Genomic DNA, 17,629 nt, shown 5'->3' with positions numbered 1-17,629 from the left:
GTTGAGAAAAAGAGCAGCTATTTACAGCAATTGTTGGCAAACTACGGATGCTTAAGCTCTAGAAAAGATGGAAGGTTACCATGCTGTTTATGGATTTCCTTACATCGCTAACGCTGAACTGAATGTCACAAACAGAAGTCTTACATTTTTATTATTTATCTTCAACCGATTTCAATTGATTTATGACAATCAACCATATGACTAATTCAATCTGAATGAGAATGAACTCAAAGAATACATTAAAAGGAACATATTATGATAAATTACCTAATATTATACAGAGGTACTCCTTCACTTTAAGCAAATTTAGATTTATAAAGTAGATAAATAATAGACAATTGCTTTCTTTTTACTGAAGGGCTCTTTTGTTTTTCTGTGTAAAATGATTCATCCTCAAATTTCTCTAAAGAGTGAACTCTCAATGTTCTTGAAGTATAATTAGTTTTCAAAAGTTCTTTTCAAAAACGTATTTTCTGGAACATATCTACTGAATCAAACAAAGTTTGTTATGCAAAAACTCTTAAGTTGCTAACATGGGAGAGTTGAGAGTATCACGTGATTTAACCAGCTCCCAGTATCACACTACTTGTGTGTGGTGCACGAGAGTGACAATACCTAAGTATACTGATTTTAAAACATGCATAATATGAGGAGATAAAATGTTGCCTTAGCTATGGAAATAACCACATAGACTGTAACAAAATCCAGGGGAGGGGGCTGGCCCAGTCGTGTAGTGGTTAAATTTCTGCACTCCGCTCTGGTGGCACAGGTTTGCAGGTTTGGATCCTGGGTGTGAACCCACACACCACTCATCAAGCCATACTGTGGTGGTGTCCCACATACAAAATAGAGGTAGATTGGCACAGATATTAACTCAGGGACAATCTTCCTCAAGCAAAAAGAGGAAGATTGGCAACAGATGTTAGCTCAGGGCCAGGCTTCCTCACCAAAAAAAGAAAAAAAATCCATGGGAGGATGCTGAGTTTGAGTAATAATTCAGATGCATAAGTGTTGTCTGTGGTGGGGTAGAAAAATTCATCAGAGTTCTTAGCTCTCGTAGTCCTAGTTCATATTCACGCACAATGTCCTGATAGCTAATTTACTGCTCAAGGGCCTTAATACTAGGAGAGAAAGTGCACTGATTTAGTGGAAGTGGGAATAGCTCTCACTATAAATTGTTTAATATGGACACATTGGATGATCTCTGCATGTACGGATGTCAGGTTACTGGACCAAGACGGTTGGGGACCAAGTCCTGTAGATCTCACATGGATCTTCTAGTGGTCAGCAAGACCATAGATCAGAGGTTCTCACACTTTCCCACATCATGGCATATAGGGAAAAGGACAATATTCCTCAGTCCTGCTGAGATGGACTGCAGAGGCTTGGAGGAGCCAATATGGGGCTCCGTGAAAAAACAATTACATTTTCTTTCTATTACATATTTATGTTAAGATAAAAATTAGTAAAGATGTATTAAATATTGAGTTTGTAAAAAACTTACAAATAAAACAGCCTTACATTTTTAAATGAAAAATTTGTTTGCTTCTGGGAATATTTCACACATATACATACCCTCCCCCCCCCCCACCACTACACGCATCTGATGTACAGCTTGAAACTGTTACATGTAATTCCTGATCAAAAGCTTTCACTTCTTCATAGTCATCTTGGTCAGAAGCTATGTTTATACAAGCAGAGGTGTCAAATAGCAAATTATCACTGGTGCTTCAATGAATGAAAACCGCTTTCTTGCCCTTAATGAGATAATTTGATCTTTTAAAATCTTATTTCATAGGTTTATCATTTTTTAAGATAAAAACTCTCCTATCTTTGAAAAATACAACATTGAAATGTTTTGTGATAATGAGTGGATTTTGAATCCTTTAAAATGCTTTCATACTAAGTATTTCAAAATTTTAATGAAGTTTTTCTTCCAGCGTAAAGATATTGCTCTACTGGTCTTACTAATTCTTGACTATTCAAATTCTAACTCTTAATAAGCATCAGCAGTGATTTTTTTCCTTTGCATCCATTAATGTTGGCAGTGCACATTACTATATTTTGTGTGGCCCTTCCAAACTTGGATCATGTTCATTAAGAAGCTCAAAATATTAGTTAACATATTTTTTAAGCCAACAAACCAACTTTTAGTCTGCAAAGTAAGAATTAGTTATACCCACACTTCTACCCACAATTTCAATTCTTCTTTTAGCTCAGAAACTCTAGAGGAAATTTTTGTTGGTCATCCCCTTTGGTATGAACCGGCAGAGTATTTTTCCAATATTAATTCTTTGCATAAAACTGTAAACAGCTATGACTACAGTGGCTTGGAGTCACCATTTTGAGAATCCCACTTAACATAGAATATAGGTCCATGGATAGCCTTTTTTTTTTTTTTTAAAGATTGACACCTGGGCTAACAACTGTTGCCAATCTTTTTTTTTTTTCCTTCTGCTTTATCTCCCCAAACCCCCTGCTGTACACAGTTGTATATCTTAGTTGCAGGTCCTTCTAGTTGTGGGATGTGGGACACCGTCTCAATGTGGCCTGATGAGCGGTACCATGTCCATGCCCAGGATCCGAACCCTGGGCCGCCGCAGCAGAGTGTGCAAACTTAACCACTCAACCATGGAGTCAGCCCCAGCAGTATTGTTTTTAAAGTCATCTCTGAAGGCTCATCCTAGAAGCTGGTCCTCCAGCCCTTACAATAATGCTGTAAATCTTGAATCCTCTGTTAACTAGAACAGATTTTGGTGTCTGCAAAGGAACTTCAAATGACACAGTAATTGGAATCAGAAGTGGTTACTGACCTTAGAAGCTCAAAGATGTAAATGTGGGACTGGGTGTTTGACCTGGTTGAATTTGAAAACAGTGCAGACCTGGTTACTTTGAGAGGTTGTCTTATTGGGAGTCTCCTGTGGTCTCCTAGAAAGAAGTCCCTGTTGGAATCAGTTTTGACAGACCAAGTGGCTACTGCTGTAGCACAATGTGGTGGACAAAAGGACTACAAGGGATGTGGGGTGGATGAGTTACTTCTAATTATATTTAGTAGTTCTGAGACAAAAAATGACAGGCTTAGAGTTTTAAGATCCAATAGAAGCCATGGCTAGAGAACCAGAGAGTACCTATGACTGCCACACGATGATATCTTATCTTTTGCAACCAAGGTTTGAATCTGTAGATTTCTGATTTTTAACGTGTGCTGAATTCACAGCATCACTAGGCTTCTGAAAAGGCCTAGAAGCAATGACTAACCCAGTAGCAATGAGCAACCCTAGTGTTTAGATTATGGTCTCTAAATCCCATTTTCCACTAAAATGAACCTGGGCAGAAAATATTTCCAAGTTATATATATGACAAATAACTTCTACGCAGAATATAGAGAGCACTTACAACTCAATAGTAGTAAGACAAACCACCCAATTAAAAGTAGGAAAAACATTTGAACAGATAGTTCACAAAAGAAGATATAGACACGGTTCACAAGTACAGAGAATGAACTCTTTACCATTTGTCGTGAAAGAAATGCAAATTAAAACTAGAAGGAGATATCACTACACACCCAATAGAATGGCTAAAATTAAAAGGCCTGACAATAACAAGTGTTGTAGAGCATATGAAGCAATTGGATCTCTCACTTATTGCTGGTGGGAATGCAAATATACTATAGCTTTTTTGGAAAACAGTTTGGCAAGTTCTCACAACATCAAACATGCACATGGCATAAGACCCAGAAATTCCACTCTTGGGTATTTTCCCAAGAAAGGAGAAACATATGTTCACATGAAAACCTGTGTATAAATGTTTAGAGCAGATTGATTTATAACAGTCCAAAACTGGAAAGAACCCAAATGTCCATCAACCAGTGAATGCATGTTGTACATCCATGCAGTGCAATACCACTCAGTAATCGAGAGAGACAAGTTACTGATTCGTGCAACACCATGGACAAATCTCAAAAGCATTATGCTAAATTAAAGAAGCCAGACACAAAAGGCAGAAGATTGTATAGTCCTATTTGTAAGACATTCTAGAAAATGTGAAATTATAGGGGAAGAAAACAGATCAGTTGTTCCCAGGGAAGCGGGGTAGAGGGAAAGACTTGATTTCAAAGGGGCATGAAGGAAACTTGGGATGATGGAAATGTTCTATATGTCCATTGTGGTAGTGATTACACAACCGTAAACATTTGTCAAAACTCATCCAACTGTGTATGTTAAAATAAATAGGACCCTCCAAAATACACCTGTGCCGTAAAGACTAAGTCTGTGACAAAAAGAATCAGAATAGTAGTTTTAATTATTTCATGAAAACTCTTTACAATTTGTTACAAAACTGTATTTTCAGGATGAGCTGCTGTCATGTATCGGTTCAGAACGCGGCTGTAAGAGTCAAGCTAACCTCGGTTCAAGTCCTGGCTCTAGCATTTACTAGCAGAGTGACCTCATGCCAAGTACTTCATTTGTACCTCACAGGGTTATGGTGGAGATTTAATGATGCACTTTCATCAATTCATAATTGCTGGCTCATGATGAGCGTTCAACAAATGTTAGTTACTTGAAGAACGTTAGAAATAGCCGACGTGGGGAGATAGACATATAAACAAACAAATTACAGTCTCATGTGAAAATAGCAGGAATAGAGCAAGTGTAAGGTACAGTGATGGTGCAAACTGAGAACTGTCTCACTATGTCTGGAGAAGCCAGTGAAGACTTTCGAACGAAATTCTGACTAAAATAAATTTTGAAAGACAAATAGATGGTTTTCAGGCTGATTAGGAGAGTGAAGGGCACAAAATGTCACGGTGTACTTGGAGAGTTATGAGCAGTTTGCTACCTTTTTTTTTTTTAAGTGATTAGAGAAACTACTGCTGCAGGAAGGAGTCAGCCAGGACAAGGTCTTGAATGCCATGACGTATGTAGTGGAGTGATTGAGAGCCAGCAAGAAGAGAGACAAATTACGAAGACTAATTTGGTCATCCTGGAGATGGATGAAGCCAGATGACAGGAGACCTGTCAGATGAAATCAGGTAAAGGATGGTGACATTCTGTCCTTGGACTATGGAAATAGGAAGATGAGGATACATTCAAGAGACTTTTAGGGGAATCCAAATAACTGTATATCAAGGAGAACGAGTCTAGGGTGACTGTCAGAGTCTATGCTTGAGTATCTAAGTGGGTGGTGGTACCCTTGATAAAAAGAAAACATGTTTATATTAGGAAAATGATGAGTTTAGATAAGAAGAGTTGATGTGTGAGGTGCCTGTGGACATCCAGGTGGAGGCAGGATAAGAGTAGGAGGAAGGCTATCTGAGTCCAGAGCTAAATATTGGAGAGTCTGATATGGAGCTATATACATGGCAGTTGAAGTCACAAAAATAAATAAGATGACCCCTGGAAAGGATATAATATGCAGAGAGCCAGAGGTGGATTCCTGGAAAATACCAACTTTTAAGGTTGTATAGAAAAGACCTTATAAATAATGATTATGGCAGCAGGAGGAGGATCAAGAGCAAGAAGTATCAAGGAAACCAAGGAAGGTGTTTCCAGAAAGAAGTATCATCAAGAGGTTACAATGCAGCAGTGGTGTCAAGGCAAATGAAGACCAAGAAATAGTCAATGGATTTAGCTAGTTTTAGCGGCAGGACCAAACCAGATTGTTATAGTTTGAAGAGTGAATGGAGGTTAAAAATGTGGAAGTATCAAATGCAGGCTACGTTTTTGGAAAGTCATGGTCAAGAAGAGAAAGAAAAATAGAATGATAGCTAGAAGGAGATACCTGTTCAAAGGAGGTTTTTTCTTCTTTTTGTTTCTGTTTTTTTTGTATGAGGCAAAGGAGAGACTTCACAGTGTTCCTATACTGAAGGGGAAAATGCTGGAAGAGAGGGAGAGGCTGAAGATACCGGAGTGTAATATTCAAGGTCCATTCAGGAGACAGAAATCACATGTTTTTGACCATAGAAAATTTAATACAAAGAATTGTTAAATATGTATAAAGCTGTTATCGGGTAATTTAAAAGGTGAGGAGACGACACAAAGGTACAAGAAAGTAGCAATTCCAAGATGTCTCTAACACTCTCAGGGCTGGGGGACCCAGGGAAGCTGGTGGGAGACGGAGTTTGGAAAGTGTGAGGGGAACTCAGAAGAGGGAGAGACTTTTTGCTAAAGTCAGTCAAAGAGTATTTTATGAAGTGGCCTTTGAGCTGGGCTTAATTAAGTAGAAACGAAAGAATATTCCAGGAGTTGCATGTGACTTGGCAAACTGGAGGTGCTCAATAAATATTTGTTGAATAGATGAAATAATGAAGGAACAGAGTGAGACAAAATATAGAAAAATAAGGAAAATTTGGGGGGGAACAGTAAGTTTGGCTGGGGTTTGGGTGGTAGGAAAATGATGGAAAATAAGTCTGCACAGATAGAATAGGGATGGGCAGACAGCCTTGAATGCCAGGCTAATGAGTTTAGACTTTATTTTAGGAAGCCATCGAAGTCTGAGTAGGGGAGTGACATGACTAGAGCAATAATTTCTGGAAGGTTGATCAGTCTGTGGTCTGCAGAAAGGACTGGAAGAAGAGAGAAACTGAAGTTATCAGTTAGAAGGCCAAAAATGATGACCTGGATTGGGGTGACAGCAACGATTTAAGAGGGGGACTGGATAGTGGACAAAATGTAGAAAGCCCATTGACTCAACTGCTGACTGGAGCTGGGGGGCAGGGGGTGCGAGAGGAGGAGAAACTGAGGTTCTAGGCGACTGGGAGGAATGGCAGAAAAAGGAAAGAAAGGAGGAGGAGGTTTTGAAGAGACATGGCAAGTTCCGCGGGGAAAGACTGGCCACCCTGGTGCATGGAAAGCTGGCAATGCAGGTCTGCAGTTTAGCAGTCTGGGCAGGAAGTGGCGATTTGGAAGTCCTCTGCGCAGAGATCCCGGTTGAGGCCTGTCGTTGGGAGAATGCAATAGCATCTCAGAGTATGCGAATCCACAGCCGGTCTCTGGCCAGGCTGCGCTGCCTGCTAATTTACAGTTTTCTCCTGGGCTGCCCCTCAACAACTAAGAAGAGGAGGATTCCCCGTGTCCATCCTGCCCCAAAGTACGGGACTCAGGGAACTGAGGATGCATAGGGCTCTGCTCCTACTGAGCGCGGTCCCCGGCGGGACAATGGGCGCCTCCGGCATCCGAGCGCGTGCTTCCACGGCGGAGGAGCGCGCAGGCGCGGCCCGGTGTCGCCTAGCAACCAGGGACAACAGTGAAGCAGGAGGCGCGCGCAGGCGGCAGCGGGTGCAGTTCTCCAAGTCGGAGGAGCCGCTGCTCGGCGGGATCTCCCGGCAGGTAAAGGCGGGCGGGCAGCGGCACGGCCACCTCCGCGGTTTGGAGAGGCCCAGGGCAGAGGCCCCAGCAAGACTTGGGGAAGGAGATGGTTCCCCGCGGGTGGGGACGTCTGGGCAGCTAAGGAAACACCTTGTGAGGGATCATCGTTACCTGTCCTACACCCACAGTGTTAGACCGGGGTCGGGATGGGTTTCATAAGCATCCTGGCCACCACCTCCCATTTAACAGGTAGCAAAACCGAGGCCTCGAGTGGGGATCTGAGTCTAAGATTCCGTTACTTGACTGTGTGCAGCTCAAAAAGTGGGTCCCCACTTGCTCCAGCTCTCCTCCTCCCCTTTAAGTCTTCTCAAAATAAATCTCCCCATTAGAAAATATTTCCGAGCTCATAGGCTGAAAGTTTATGAAGGAGAAATACAGATGATCGATAAACTCGTGAAAAAAATGTGGCCCCTCTCCAACAATCAAGAAGATGGAAATATCGAGCAGAGGTTTTCAGACCCAGTGTGGTGGGGTTCATACCTTTTCACCCAGTTATTTTACTCTAGGGATTTATCCTAAAGAAATGGGCGTAGATGAAAATTTTATGTCTAAGAATGTTCATTGCTGCCTCGTCCATAATTCCAGAAAACTGGGGAAAAAAATGCTCAACACCAGGGGACTGGCTAGATAAATAGTGGATTTTAAAATACTACTTTAAATGACATGATATGCTGATCCATTGGAGATGAATGGAGCAATAAAGGGAGACTGAGATTTCATGAACCTGTCCGTTAGTTGAAGAGTTTAGTAGGAAAATGGTCCCAGGAAGGGAAAGTGAGAATAGGGGGAAAAATCCAGGTAGGATGGTCAAGTCACTATGGGAAACACACACAAAAAGGAACTACATCGAAATAATGGTTTCCCTGAGTTTATTTTGGATGATTTTTTTTATATTCCATGTGCCTTTCTCTGTTTTCCAAATTTTCCATGATGAAATGTGTTACCTTTATAAAGGGACAGTGGACACAGAACTGTACACTTAAAAATGGTTGAAATGGTAAATTTTATGTTATATATATTTTAGCACAATTTAAAAAATCAATGTGCAGGTGGTGAAATAGTCAAGGAAAACAGGTATACTTTGCTTCAAAAGTCAAGAGGATTTGTTTTCATAATTTGACATCTCTGTAGCTTTAAAGGGAAACAAATCTTTTAAGAATAAAACAATATAAGATAATTTAGTTGTATCGGGTTGATTTTAAGTGGGATGTCAAATTCACGAAGTTTAAAAAGAACCCTTGGGGCAGGGTCATCTCTGAGGCTCATTGCCCCTGGCCTATGTCAGCTGTATGCTGTCTCCCCCATTAACCGTTACACCCAATATGGTAATAACACAAATGAAACACTTCGTACTTCACAGCATTGCGTAGGACCAGCTCCATCGCTGTAATCCTCTATATCTAGGCTGTTCCAGCCTCTGTACTCTTCAATATGCAATTGCTAAAAATCACTATCCTGAAACGGGAAAAAATAAATTCCTTTGAAAATCAGATGACTGAAGGTAACTCTATGCAGGTGTAATTTAATTGCTTCTTGAACGTTATTCGTAAAGAATTCTTTTGTGAATCAAAGACTGTTATATCTTGGAATGGGTTATAAAGAGCTATGAAATCTCTTTTTCCTAGAGCTTAATCATAGGATAGATTTTCATTTCTCTGGAATAGCTTCTGTGTGTCTGCCTGAAACGTTGTAGGCACAAGGTCCAGCACCTATAAAAAATGTCTGAGATTTGAAAAGAAAAAATTGGCTCTAAAATATGAAAAGAAAACGGAAAAATTAATGTTAAAATTACATTTGAAAACAATTTCCCCATTTTGCAAGAATTTCCAGGTGTGCAAAACGATTGCTGAGTAATTTCAAATGCAAAATTTCATAACTTTTTATGGTGAAAATTATATTTAATGTGGGACGTGGGCACACTTTAATCTTTTAATATATAGGATACAGCGTGAGGTAGTGCATCACAGAGTAAGCTTGTCCTCAAAGATCTTGAAATATATGTGACCTGAAGTTAGGGACTTAGAATGGATGTCTTTCAGAAGTCCCTATGAGTTTCTATGACCATGTGGCTTTTTAACGTATGTGATAAATTCTGGTCAGTGTCCCTAATGCTGGGAGTTGCTTTTGTCCCTTGACAAGCCGTCTGAACTAACCCTGACATTATAGATTCTCTCCGAGGATTTTCTACTTCCCAGGATTTCTGTTGAGACAACAGTAATTTCCTGGAGACTAGAATATACCAAATGAGGTGGTCCTAATATCCAACTTAACTCCACAAACTCTTGCTAGAGAAAATTTGAAAGATTTCTAGGGTTATTCCAACAGTCACCAACATCTTGGAAAGTTCTCTGCACCGAGGTGGAGTTACCCCCCTGTGGTATAGCAACTATGTATACTGTTCCTTTGACTGTTCTCCACACAGACGTGGACATATGAGGGCAGGTGGAGAAGAGTCTTGCAAGGAGTAACCCCAGTTTCCCCAGAATACATCTCTTCAGAGTCTCAATTACATTTTTTTTGTTTGAGGAAGATTAGCCCTGAGCTAACGTCTGCCACCAATCCTCCTCTTTTTGCTGAGGAAGATTGGCCCTGAGCTAACATCCGTGCCCGTGTTCCTCTACTTTATATGTGGGACGCCTACCACAGCATGGCTTACCAAGTGGTGCCATGTCTGCACCCGGGATCCGAACAGGCGAACCCCGGGCCGCTGAAGCGGAACTTGCGAACTTAACCGCTGCACCACCCAGCCAGCCCCTCAATTACTTTTTTATTGAGCTCTGGATTATATTAGAGAAAACTTTTTGTTATCTGGGAAAATGACATAAATGTTTATTTGGAGCTGGTAGATCTTGGATACCTTTCACAAAATCGTCGCTCCCAGGAAAAATGGAGCCAATGATTTTTATAAATATCGAATGCCTACTATGTGCCAGTCACTGATCTAAGAGCTTAGGATAGATCAGTGCAAGAAACAAACAAAAATCCCTCTCTTTGTGGCAAAACATTCTTGCAGATCTTAAAAGTAACTTGGCTTCAGTCTCCCAAGCCCTGCCTAAGTGAGTTATAATCATGATAAACTATTTCCTGTTGTGTAAGTTAAAGTTATGTCACTAATATATTCTCCTTTCCAAACTGGAAGACAGAACTAACGTTCAACACTCTTATCAATAAGTTCCTTTCAAATTGTAGAGTTTGAAATAGGGCTGTGGGTACATATTTGTACATGTGCAATAATTTCTACATTTGTTGCGTCGTCTCCCTTTAGGTAAAATTTAAAGAAGGAAATAAACCTCCTCCTAAGGACATAGGTAACTGAGAGATTTGTACATATTTGATGTACAAATGACACTTTAAACATTTATTGCATCTTTTTTCCAGAATGGGTAAAAAGATAAAGAAGGAAGCAGAACCTCCTCCGAAGGATGTGGTAAGTTTCTGATTTGAATACTAGTAGCACATTAATGACCAGTTTTAAAATAAACTGTTCAGACAGTTTGGCATGTACCCGTATATACATGAGTACACAGTGGCAGAAGTCCAAAGTCTGACTAATGATAAGATTAGTCAGAGAAATCTAACATTATATAAACAAACATTTACGACATTGTCATTACACAATTAGCACAATTAGAGAGTAATTATTAGCTTTTCCAGTATGTGGATGGCATGTTTATAAGCCTAGTAAATGAATAAATAATTTGAGTTTGTTCTTTCAAATACTTCACATTGACTTTGCCAGTCTGCCATTGATGTTAATTATCCAAGTGAATTTTCAAAAATTACTGGAAGTTATGGTACGGCTATTTCATATATATACAAGGTTGTCTGAGGATGACCATTTGAACATCAGAGGTCCTGTATTTTCCAATTCTATGGAGAGAGAAGTCTGGGTTCGTCATTTTTTTCTGTTCCAAATGCTTAAGTAATCTATTCACTGCAAAACAAGGCCCTGTCTCTCTCTCTTTTAAAATGTGGTTTTATCTTCTCTCATTAAAGTCTATGAATTACTGAAAAACTGTGCTAAAAATAATAAATGACCTTGGCAATTTTCAGTTTAGAACCTTATTTTGAAACAGACATTTGGTGTGATTTTCTTCAAATAAAATGTGAATGAAAAAAAATGAGTGTAGGTGACAGATTCCCAGAATTTTACAGTTTGAAGGAAGCTGAGCTTCGTGCAACGATCTCCTCGACAGCGTGGGAGCATTGTGGTCATGAATGCGAGTTGCGGCCCAGCTCTGCCTCTCACCAACTGTGTTATTTTGGAGACGTTGCCAAATTTGGCTAAGTTATTTCAGTTTTTCTTTATCTCTTAAGTGGAAATTGCAATGTCCAACTCATTTTGGTGGTTGTGTGAGTTAAAATGAAATAAAGCACATAAAGTTCTCAGTGCCTGGCACACAGTTAATACTCAGGAATTAAGATCTATTGTATGGGAATCCTTTAGACTCTGCTACACACACGCACACACAGATACCCCTATGTAACTACCTGTATGATCCTTCAGTATTGTTGGGAACGAAGACGACAGAAGCACCTGTCTGCCCAGGTGTAGGAAAGCTTTACAGAGGGCGTCTTTGTGGTCTCCTGATGTAGTTTCATCAGCCTGTCTGCTCTCCTTTGGACATGCTCCTAAAATGTCCCAAATTCTCTTATTTCTTCATTGCATCCTAGGTTGACATTACCCCTCTTTATGCTGCCGAATAGCATTACTTTTTTAATTTATTTTTTTAAAGATTGGCACCTGAGCTAACAACTTGCCAATCTTTTTTTTTCCCCTTCCCAAATCCCCCCCCCCCCAGTAGATAGTTGTATACTTTAGTTGTGGGTCCTTCTAGTTGTGGCATGTGGGACGCCACCTCAACATGGCTTGATGAGTAGTGCCATGTCCGCGCCTAGGATCCAAATTGGCAAAACCCTGGGTCGCCAAAGCGGAGCGTGCGAACTTAACCACTCGGCCACAGGGCCAGTCCCATCGAATATCATTATTGACATGTTATTACTAGAAAGTGGACTCATGAATACAGTACTTGACAGCAAACACCTTGTGATTAAAATGAGAATTAAGGGACTATTAAAACATAGATATATTTGTCTAATACGCCTTCTATAATTTTATAATGTCTTGCTGGTATTGTCCTCTGTACTCTGATCCTTGGGGGGCACAATCAAAGACTTGAGAAATAATTCTGGTCATAATGTTAGCAAAAACCTAGCTCTTGTGTCCTCAGTTCACAACAGCCTTGGGGGCAGGCAAAGGCGTGTGTAACAGTTACCAATGGTCCCTGACTCTTGCCTTTCTTGAGGGCCCCTCCATCCTTCCCCTGCTCTGACTTTATCTTAATAAAGCTGATAGACTAGTATTGAAATATCTAACTGCTTTTCTATCTTGTAAATTCTAATACTTCAAAACAGTGTACCACAATTTAAAGTATCTGAACTTGGAACTTGTCCCAAGGTGTACCACTTCAAAGTCTATGAGAGGTTTGGTAACAATTGTAAATGAAAACCAGATTTAAAAGATTTAACTGCTTAAGAAAATAACCTTTTCTATGTCAACTAATGATGATTTGCTTCTTATATATTTCCTAAAAGCACTGTTTCCAAATATCTTAGTTCTTATTAGTCTTCTACCTACCAGTGAAAATGGGCAATGGGCACTGAAAGAAGAGTGGTTGGTGACATGGCTGAAACAAAAGCTCCTTTTGCTTTTCTTAATATTCTCATTATCAAAACGTACATTAACACCATTAGTGTGTACATATATGGTTTATTGAGCTCCGGTCCTTCTCATAAAAGAGAATACTAGCTAAGGAGATGCCTTAGATGTGGAGAAGATATGGCTTGAGCGATCAATACAACTATGTTCTCCCTCCCCAAATCATTCCTGTGTCTGGCTGAAAGGTCGTTTGTGACGCTTTAATAAAAGGCAAACTTCCTGTGGAATGATTGCATAAAAGAGTTACTAACAGAAACGACCTTAGTAGACAGTATTTAATAGAAGGCAAGATTCATTGAATAAGAGTGCAGGCTCCAGAGTTATACTGCCAGAGTCTGAATCTTCACTCCATCATCCACCATCTCTATGATCTGGGGCAAATTTCCTACCTCTGCCCACCCCAGTGGGGGTGTAATGATGTCCACTTCATTTCCACTCCCAGTCATGAGGCAAGCTTAGATAAATGTGAGATGCTTAGAACAGTGCCAGGCACTAGATAAGAACTTAGTAAATGTTACCATTAATGACGTAGTTGAGGGTGTTGCTCATCATTCTACAAAACTGTAGAAGTCTGTGTGAGCTGCCAAAGGAGGCGGGAATATCAGCTGTGGAAGACCAGCCGGCAACTAAAGGTCCCAGAGGCCTGTTGCCTGGCCGTCATGATTCGTTGTCAGGTCTCTGAGTTTATGAGCATGGGAACTTTACTCTCTTAATATTTCAGAGGCGACTGAGCTTCAGTGGATAAATCCACGGTATTCAGACTCACGAGAGGCTATGACTTGGCTCCAGGATCTCAATAAGCATCAAGTTAACTAAACATTTCTGTTACTGGGTCAGCACCTTCTCTCCCTAGTTAAGTGCACATGGAGAGCTGAGCTTGGTGAGTATTGAATCAGAGCAACAGGCAAGAGCAGATCCCGCTCCCTCACCTGGGCAACCAGACCCAGTTCCTCAGAAGAGTAGGATGTCGACTCCAGGGGCTTGTTTTTCCCGGACCCCCTTCATCAACCTCAGAGCTCAACCTTTAACTCTGTCGCCGACTGCCAACACTGCCACAAACTTTCTTAGAAATGAAGCATCACAGGAACTTATTTTCCCATCTTTCTCCCTCATCACAGATAAACAAAATATCATGAATTAATAAAAATATAGTATAAATTCATAAATAACATATATACACAAAACTGTATAATTACCAGCTTGCTTACCTTGCTTTCAAAGTTTATTTTGATTCGGGTTGTAAAGAAAACTAGAGGCCATTTTAGCTGTTTGCATTTGAACCTTTATACTTTTTAGTGGATTTTAACTGATGTCTAGATATTCTTTAATAAAAGTTTATACTAGAGTGGTACAGTCTACCTCCTTCTGTTTATCAGTCCCTCTTTTCCTGTGTAATTGACTCCTCGTGAGCTGAGACCACTGATGTGGTAAATACAATCCAATAGAAGTCAAAAAAAGCCTTTTATTTGCATTTACCAGTACTGTAAAAATCATTCAACTGTCACGATTCATCTATTTTCACTGAGTTTAACTTTATAATTTTGTGTTCTTTTAAGACTGCCCTAATACAGTAGCCACTAGCCACATGTGGTTATTTAAATTTAAATTTATAATAATTAAAATTATATTAATTAAAACTCACAATTAAAAAATAAAATAAAAAATTCAGTTCCTCAGTCATATTAGTTACACTTTAAGTGCCCAAAAGCCACATGTGGCCTGTGACTATTGTATTGGACAGTGCAAAATTAGGACATCTTTATTGTTGGAGTGCTATGGGACAGTGCTATTCCTGACTGTCTTATTTCCTTAACAGAGATCTAAAAGTATTTCTATAAGTCTGTGGCTTCTCTAATTGACTGGGCTTAAAATTCAGAACTTAGCCCAAATGCTTCCCCTTCCTTTCATTCTTTTTGTAAATAATTTTGATTCATCATTTATTTTGTCCGGAGCATGAAATTATAATTTCACAACCAGCTCGTTGGTGACTGACTGTGAGTTCCTCACGGGAAGGCAGCTGGGATATGTAATTACAGCACAGTATTATTTATTTAGTTGTGTGGCATTCTGTTATAGCTATCATTTTATTCTCAGCGCCTTTTTTAATAAAAAATTACTATAATGCTGTAGGCTCTGTGGGAACAAGAAACGTCATGCCAAGTTTCTCCACTCTCTGCCAAACATCAGTATTTCTCCTCCTTCGACAGCTCTTTAGATTGTAACTCTCACAGTCTCAACCTCCCCTTTAAGCTTCTTGTGCCCCGTATCGCCTCTTTCTCAATGATGACTAGAAGATATGGTAAGATACTGAAGTGTTTTCTAAACCATGGAAGAAGGATTAAAAGATATTTACGATAGTTTTTGTTTAAATGTATTTTCATGTCCTCTACGCCTTTGAGAATGGTAGTCCTTCTGTGGAGATCATGACATACCCATGTTTCAACATAGTATATTTATTCACTTTAGTAAATAAAAACAGCTTTAAGAATACGAACTATCAGAAGCCTCTGAAGTGGAAGTTCTAAAATGGAAGGGAAATCTGTTCTGAGTGGATGTTGGTGGAGACAGTATCCAGCCAGAATTCGAGGGAAACAGGCTTGAGTCGTAAAGATAGTCAAGGGCTCAGTGGGGAGTCAGGAGGCCTTATGAGGGTAGGATGGTAACTGTGGGCCCTCTCCCCACAAAAATGCACACACACACGGACAAAGAAAGCCCAAGGATTTTCAGTATCCAAACTACCATGAATAAAATACAATAAAAAATTTATCCAGAAAGATGGAGGCCTGACAATTAAATAAGCCATAAGCTTCTGTAGTTTCAAGTACTGTTTTATTGTTTTAATTCTCCAGAAATGAAATAAAACTATGAAGAAGTGGTAGGTGACATGGTGATCACTGATGATGCCCTTAGAAATATCTTGGTGAGTTGATGAGCGTGAAAGTCAGATTGGAGTTATTCAGCAGGAAGTGAGAGTGAGCAAATGGAAAAAGTAAATAGTTTATAAGATTTTTGACTGTGAAAGGGAAGGAGAGCCAGGTTGGCACGTGGAGGATGATTAATATCTAGGGAAAGTTTGTTTTTGATTTAAAATAAGAGATTTGAGAAATCAGAGTTCAGGGAGGCTACGGTGGCTGGAATTTGCAAGGCAGAGTGCCAGAGAGGAGGGGACTACGTAGACAAATAGCTCTAGAAATCTGTCTAATGGTGTCTTTGATTCTTTGACTTCTAAGCTGCTCGGGGTAAAACTCCACATGAGAAAGAACAGGCATGAACAGCTATTAGGGAGCTGTCAGCTGAATAAATTTTACAGTTCACATGAGTCTGGGAGACATTCTAATTTTGATCATAAAGAGTGGAGAGACCCTAATGAACTCCGGGGGCATTACGCAGAGCCCCCAGAAGGCTCATACGTTAGTAGTAGTATGGCTAAACCCGCTCTAGAGTAAAGGCTTCCCTAATAAAGCTTTAAAACAGGCCTTAAGTAGATCCAGCTGGTCTATAAGTAAGGCAACTGCCTAGCTGAACAAAACTCAACATCCTTCAAGAGAAGACCTCGTCCCCAAAGAATCCAGGCACTTGACAAGATAAGTTTCCCCATGTCCAGTAGCCAATCAAAAATTATATATGCAAAGGAAAATGTGACCCATAACCAGAGGAAAAATCAATTGATAAGCCAATAGAGGAGATAAAATTGGATACTAAAAAAAATCTTATCCAAAAGAAGATGGGAAAAAAGAAACAGGGAACAAATGGGAGAGAGATCAAACAAATAGCAAGATGGTCAATTAAAGGCCAACTATATCAATAACTATACTAAATGTAAACCATCTAATATTCCAATTAAACGTAAGAGGTTGTCAAACTGAATAAAAAAGTAAGACCCAACTATGAGCTCTCTACAAGAAATCTCCTTTAAATGTAAAGATACAGATAGGCTAAAAGTAAAAATATGGAAAAAGCTATCCCATATAAATCCTAATCATAAGAAAGCTGGAGTGCCTGTGTTAATACCGGACAAAGTATGTTACAGGACAAACAATACACCAGAGAAAAAGATGTACATATCTTCATAATAAAAATGTTCATTTTTTGAGAGGAAAAATGATCCTAAATGTTGTTCACCTATTAGCATTGGTTAAAATACATGAAGAAAAAAAGATATCATTTGCCATATCATCAAAAACAGTGAAATATTCAGAGATAAGTTTAAAAAATAAATATAATGCCTATATGCTGAAAACTGTAAAACATTGCTGAGATAAATTAAGAAAGATCTAAATAACTGAAGAGATACACTGTGTTGGAGACAGATACGTTGCTGGTGGGAAAGCACGACAGTGAAACTACTTTGGAAAAAACTTTTATTTTCTTGTAAAGTTAAACATATACTTGCCAGACAAGCCAGCAATTCCACTCCTAGGTATTTACTCAAGAGAGATGAAAACGTACATCTACAAGAAGACTTGAATGAAAATGCTCATTGCAGCTTTATTCATAATGGTCCTGAACTGAAACAACCCAAAGGTCCATCAACAAATGGAAT

The 17,629-nt window shown here is 39.5% G+C and overlaps 1 protein-coding gene across 8 annotated transcripts in view; it reads left to right on the top strand.

Moving 5' to 3' along the window:
- The first annotated feature begins 7,198 nt into the window (after positions 1-7,198).
- The window catches only part of ARMC3 (armadillo repeat containing 3), a 92,143-nt gene continuing 81,712 nt past the window's right edge, over positions 7,199-17,629 (top strand). For 2 of the 8 annotated variants that reach the window (XM_070255426.1, XM_023632264.2), the window contains exons 1-2: positions 7,199-7,328; positions 10,746-10,794. In XM_070255426.1, the coding sequence (XP_070111527.1) occupies positions 10,747-10,794 (48 nt within the window). In that variant the 5' untranslated portion in view covers positions 7,199-7,328; position 10,746. The remainder of the gene's footprint in view (positions 7,329-10,745; positions 10,795-17,629) is intronic. The other 6 variants (XM_023632259.2, XM_023632258.2, XM_070255424.1 and 3 more) reach the window with 4 other exon arrangements.

Source organism: Equus caballus, chromosome 29, assembly GCF_041296265.1.
Source record: "Equus caballus isolate H_3958 breed thoroughbred chromosome 29, TB-T2T, whole genome shotgun sequence".
Classification (NCBI taxonomy): Eukaryota; Metazoa; Chordata; class Mammalia; order Perissodactyla; family Equidae; genus Equus; species Equus caballus.
This window is presented reverse-complemented; position numbering and strand designations above follow the sequence as displayed.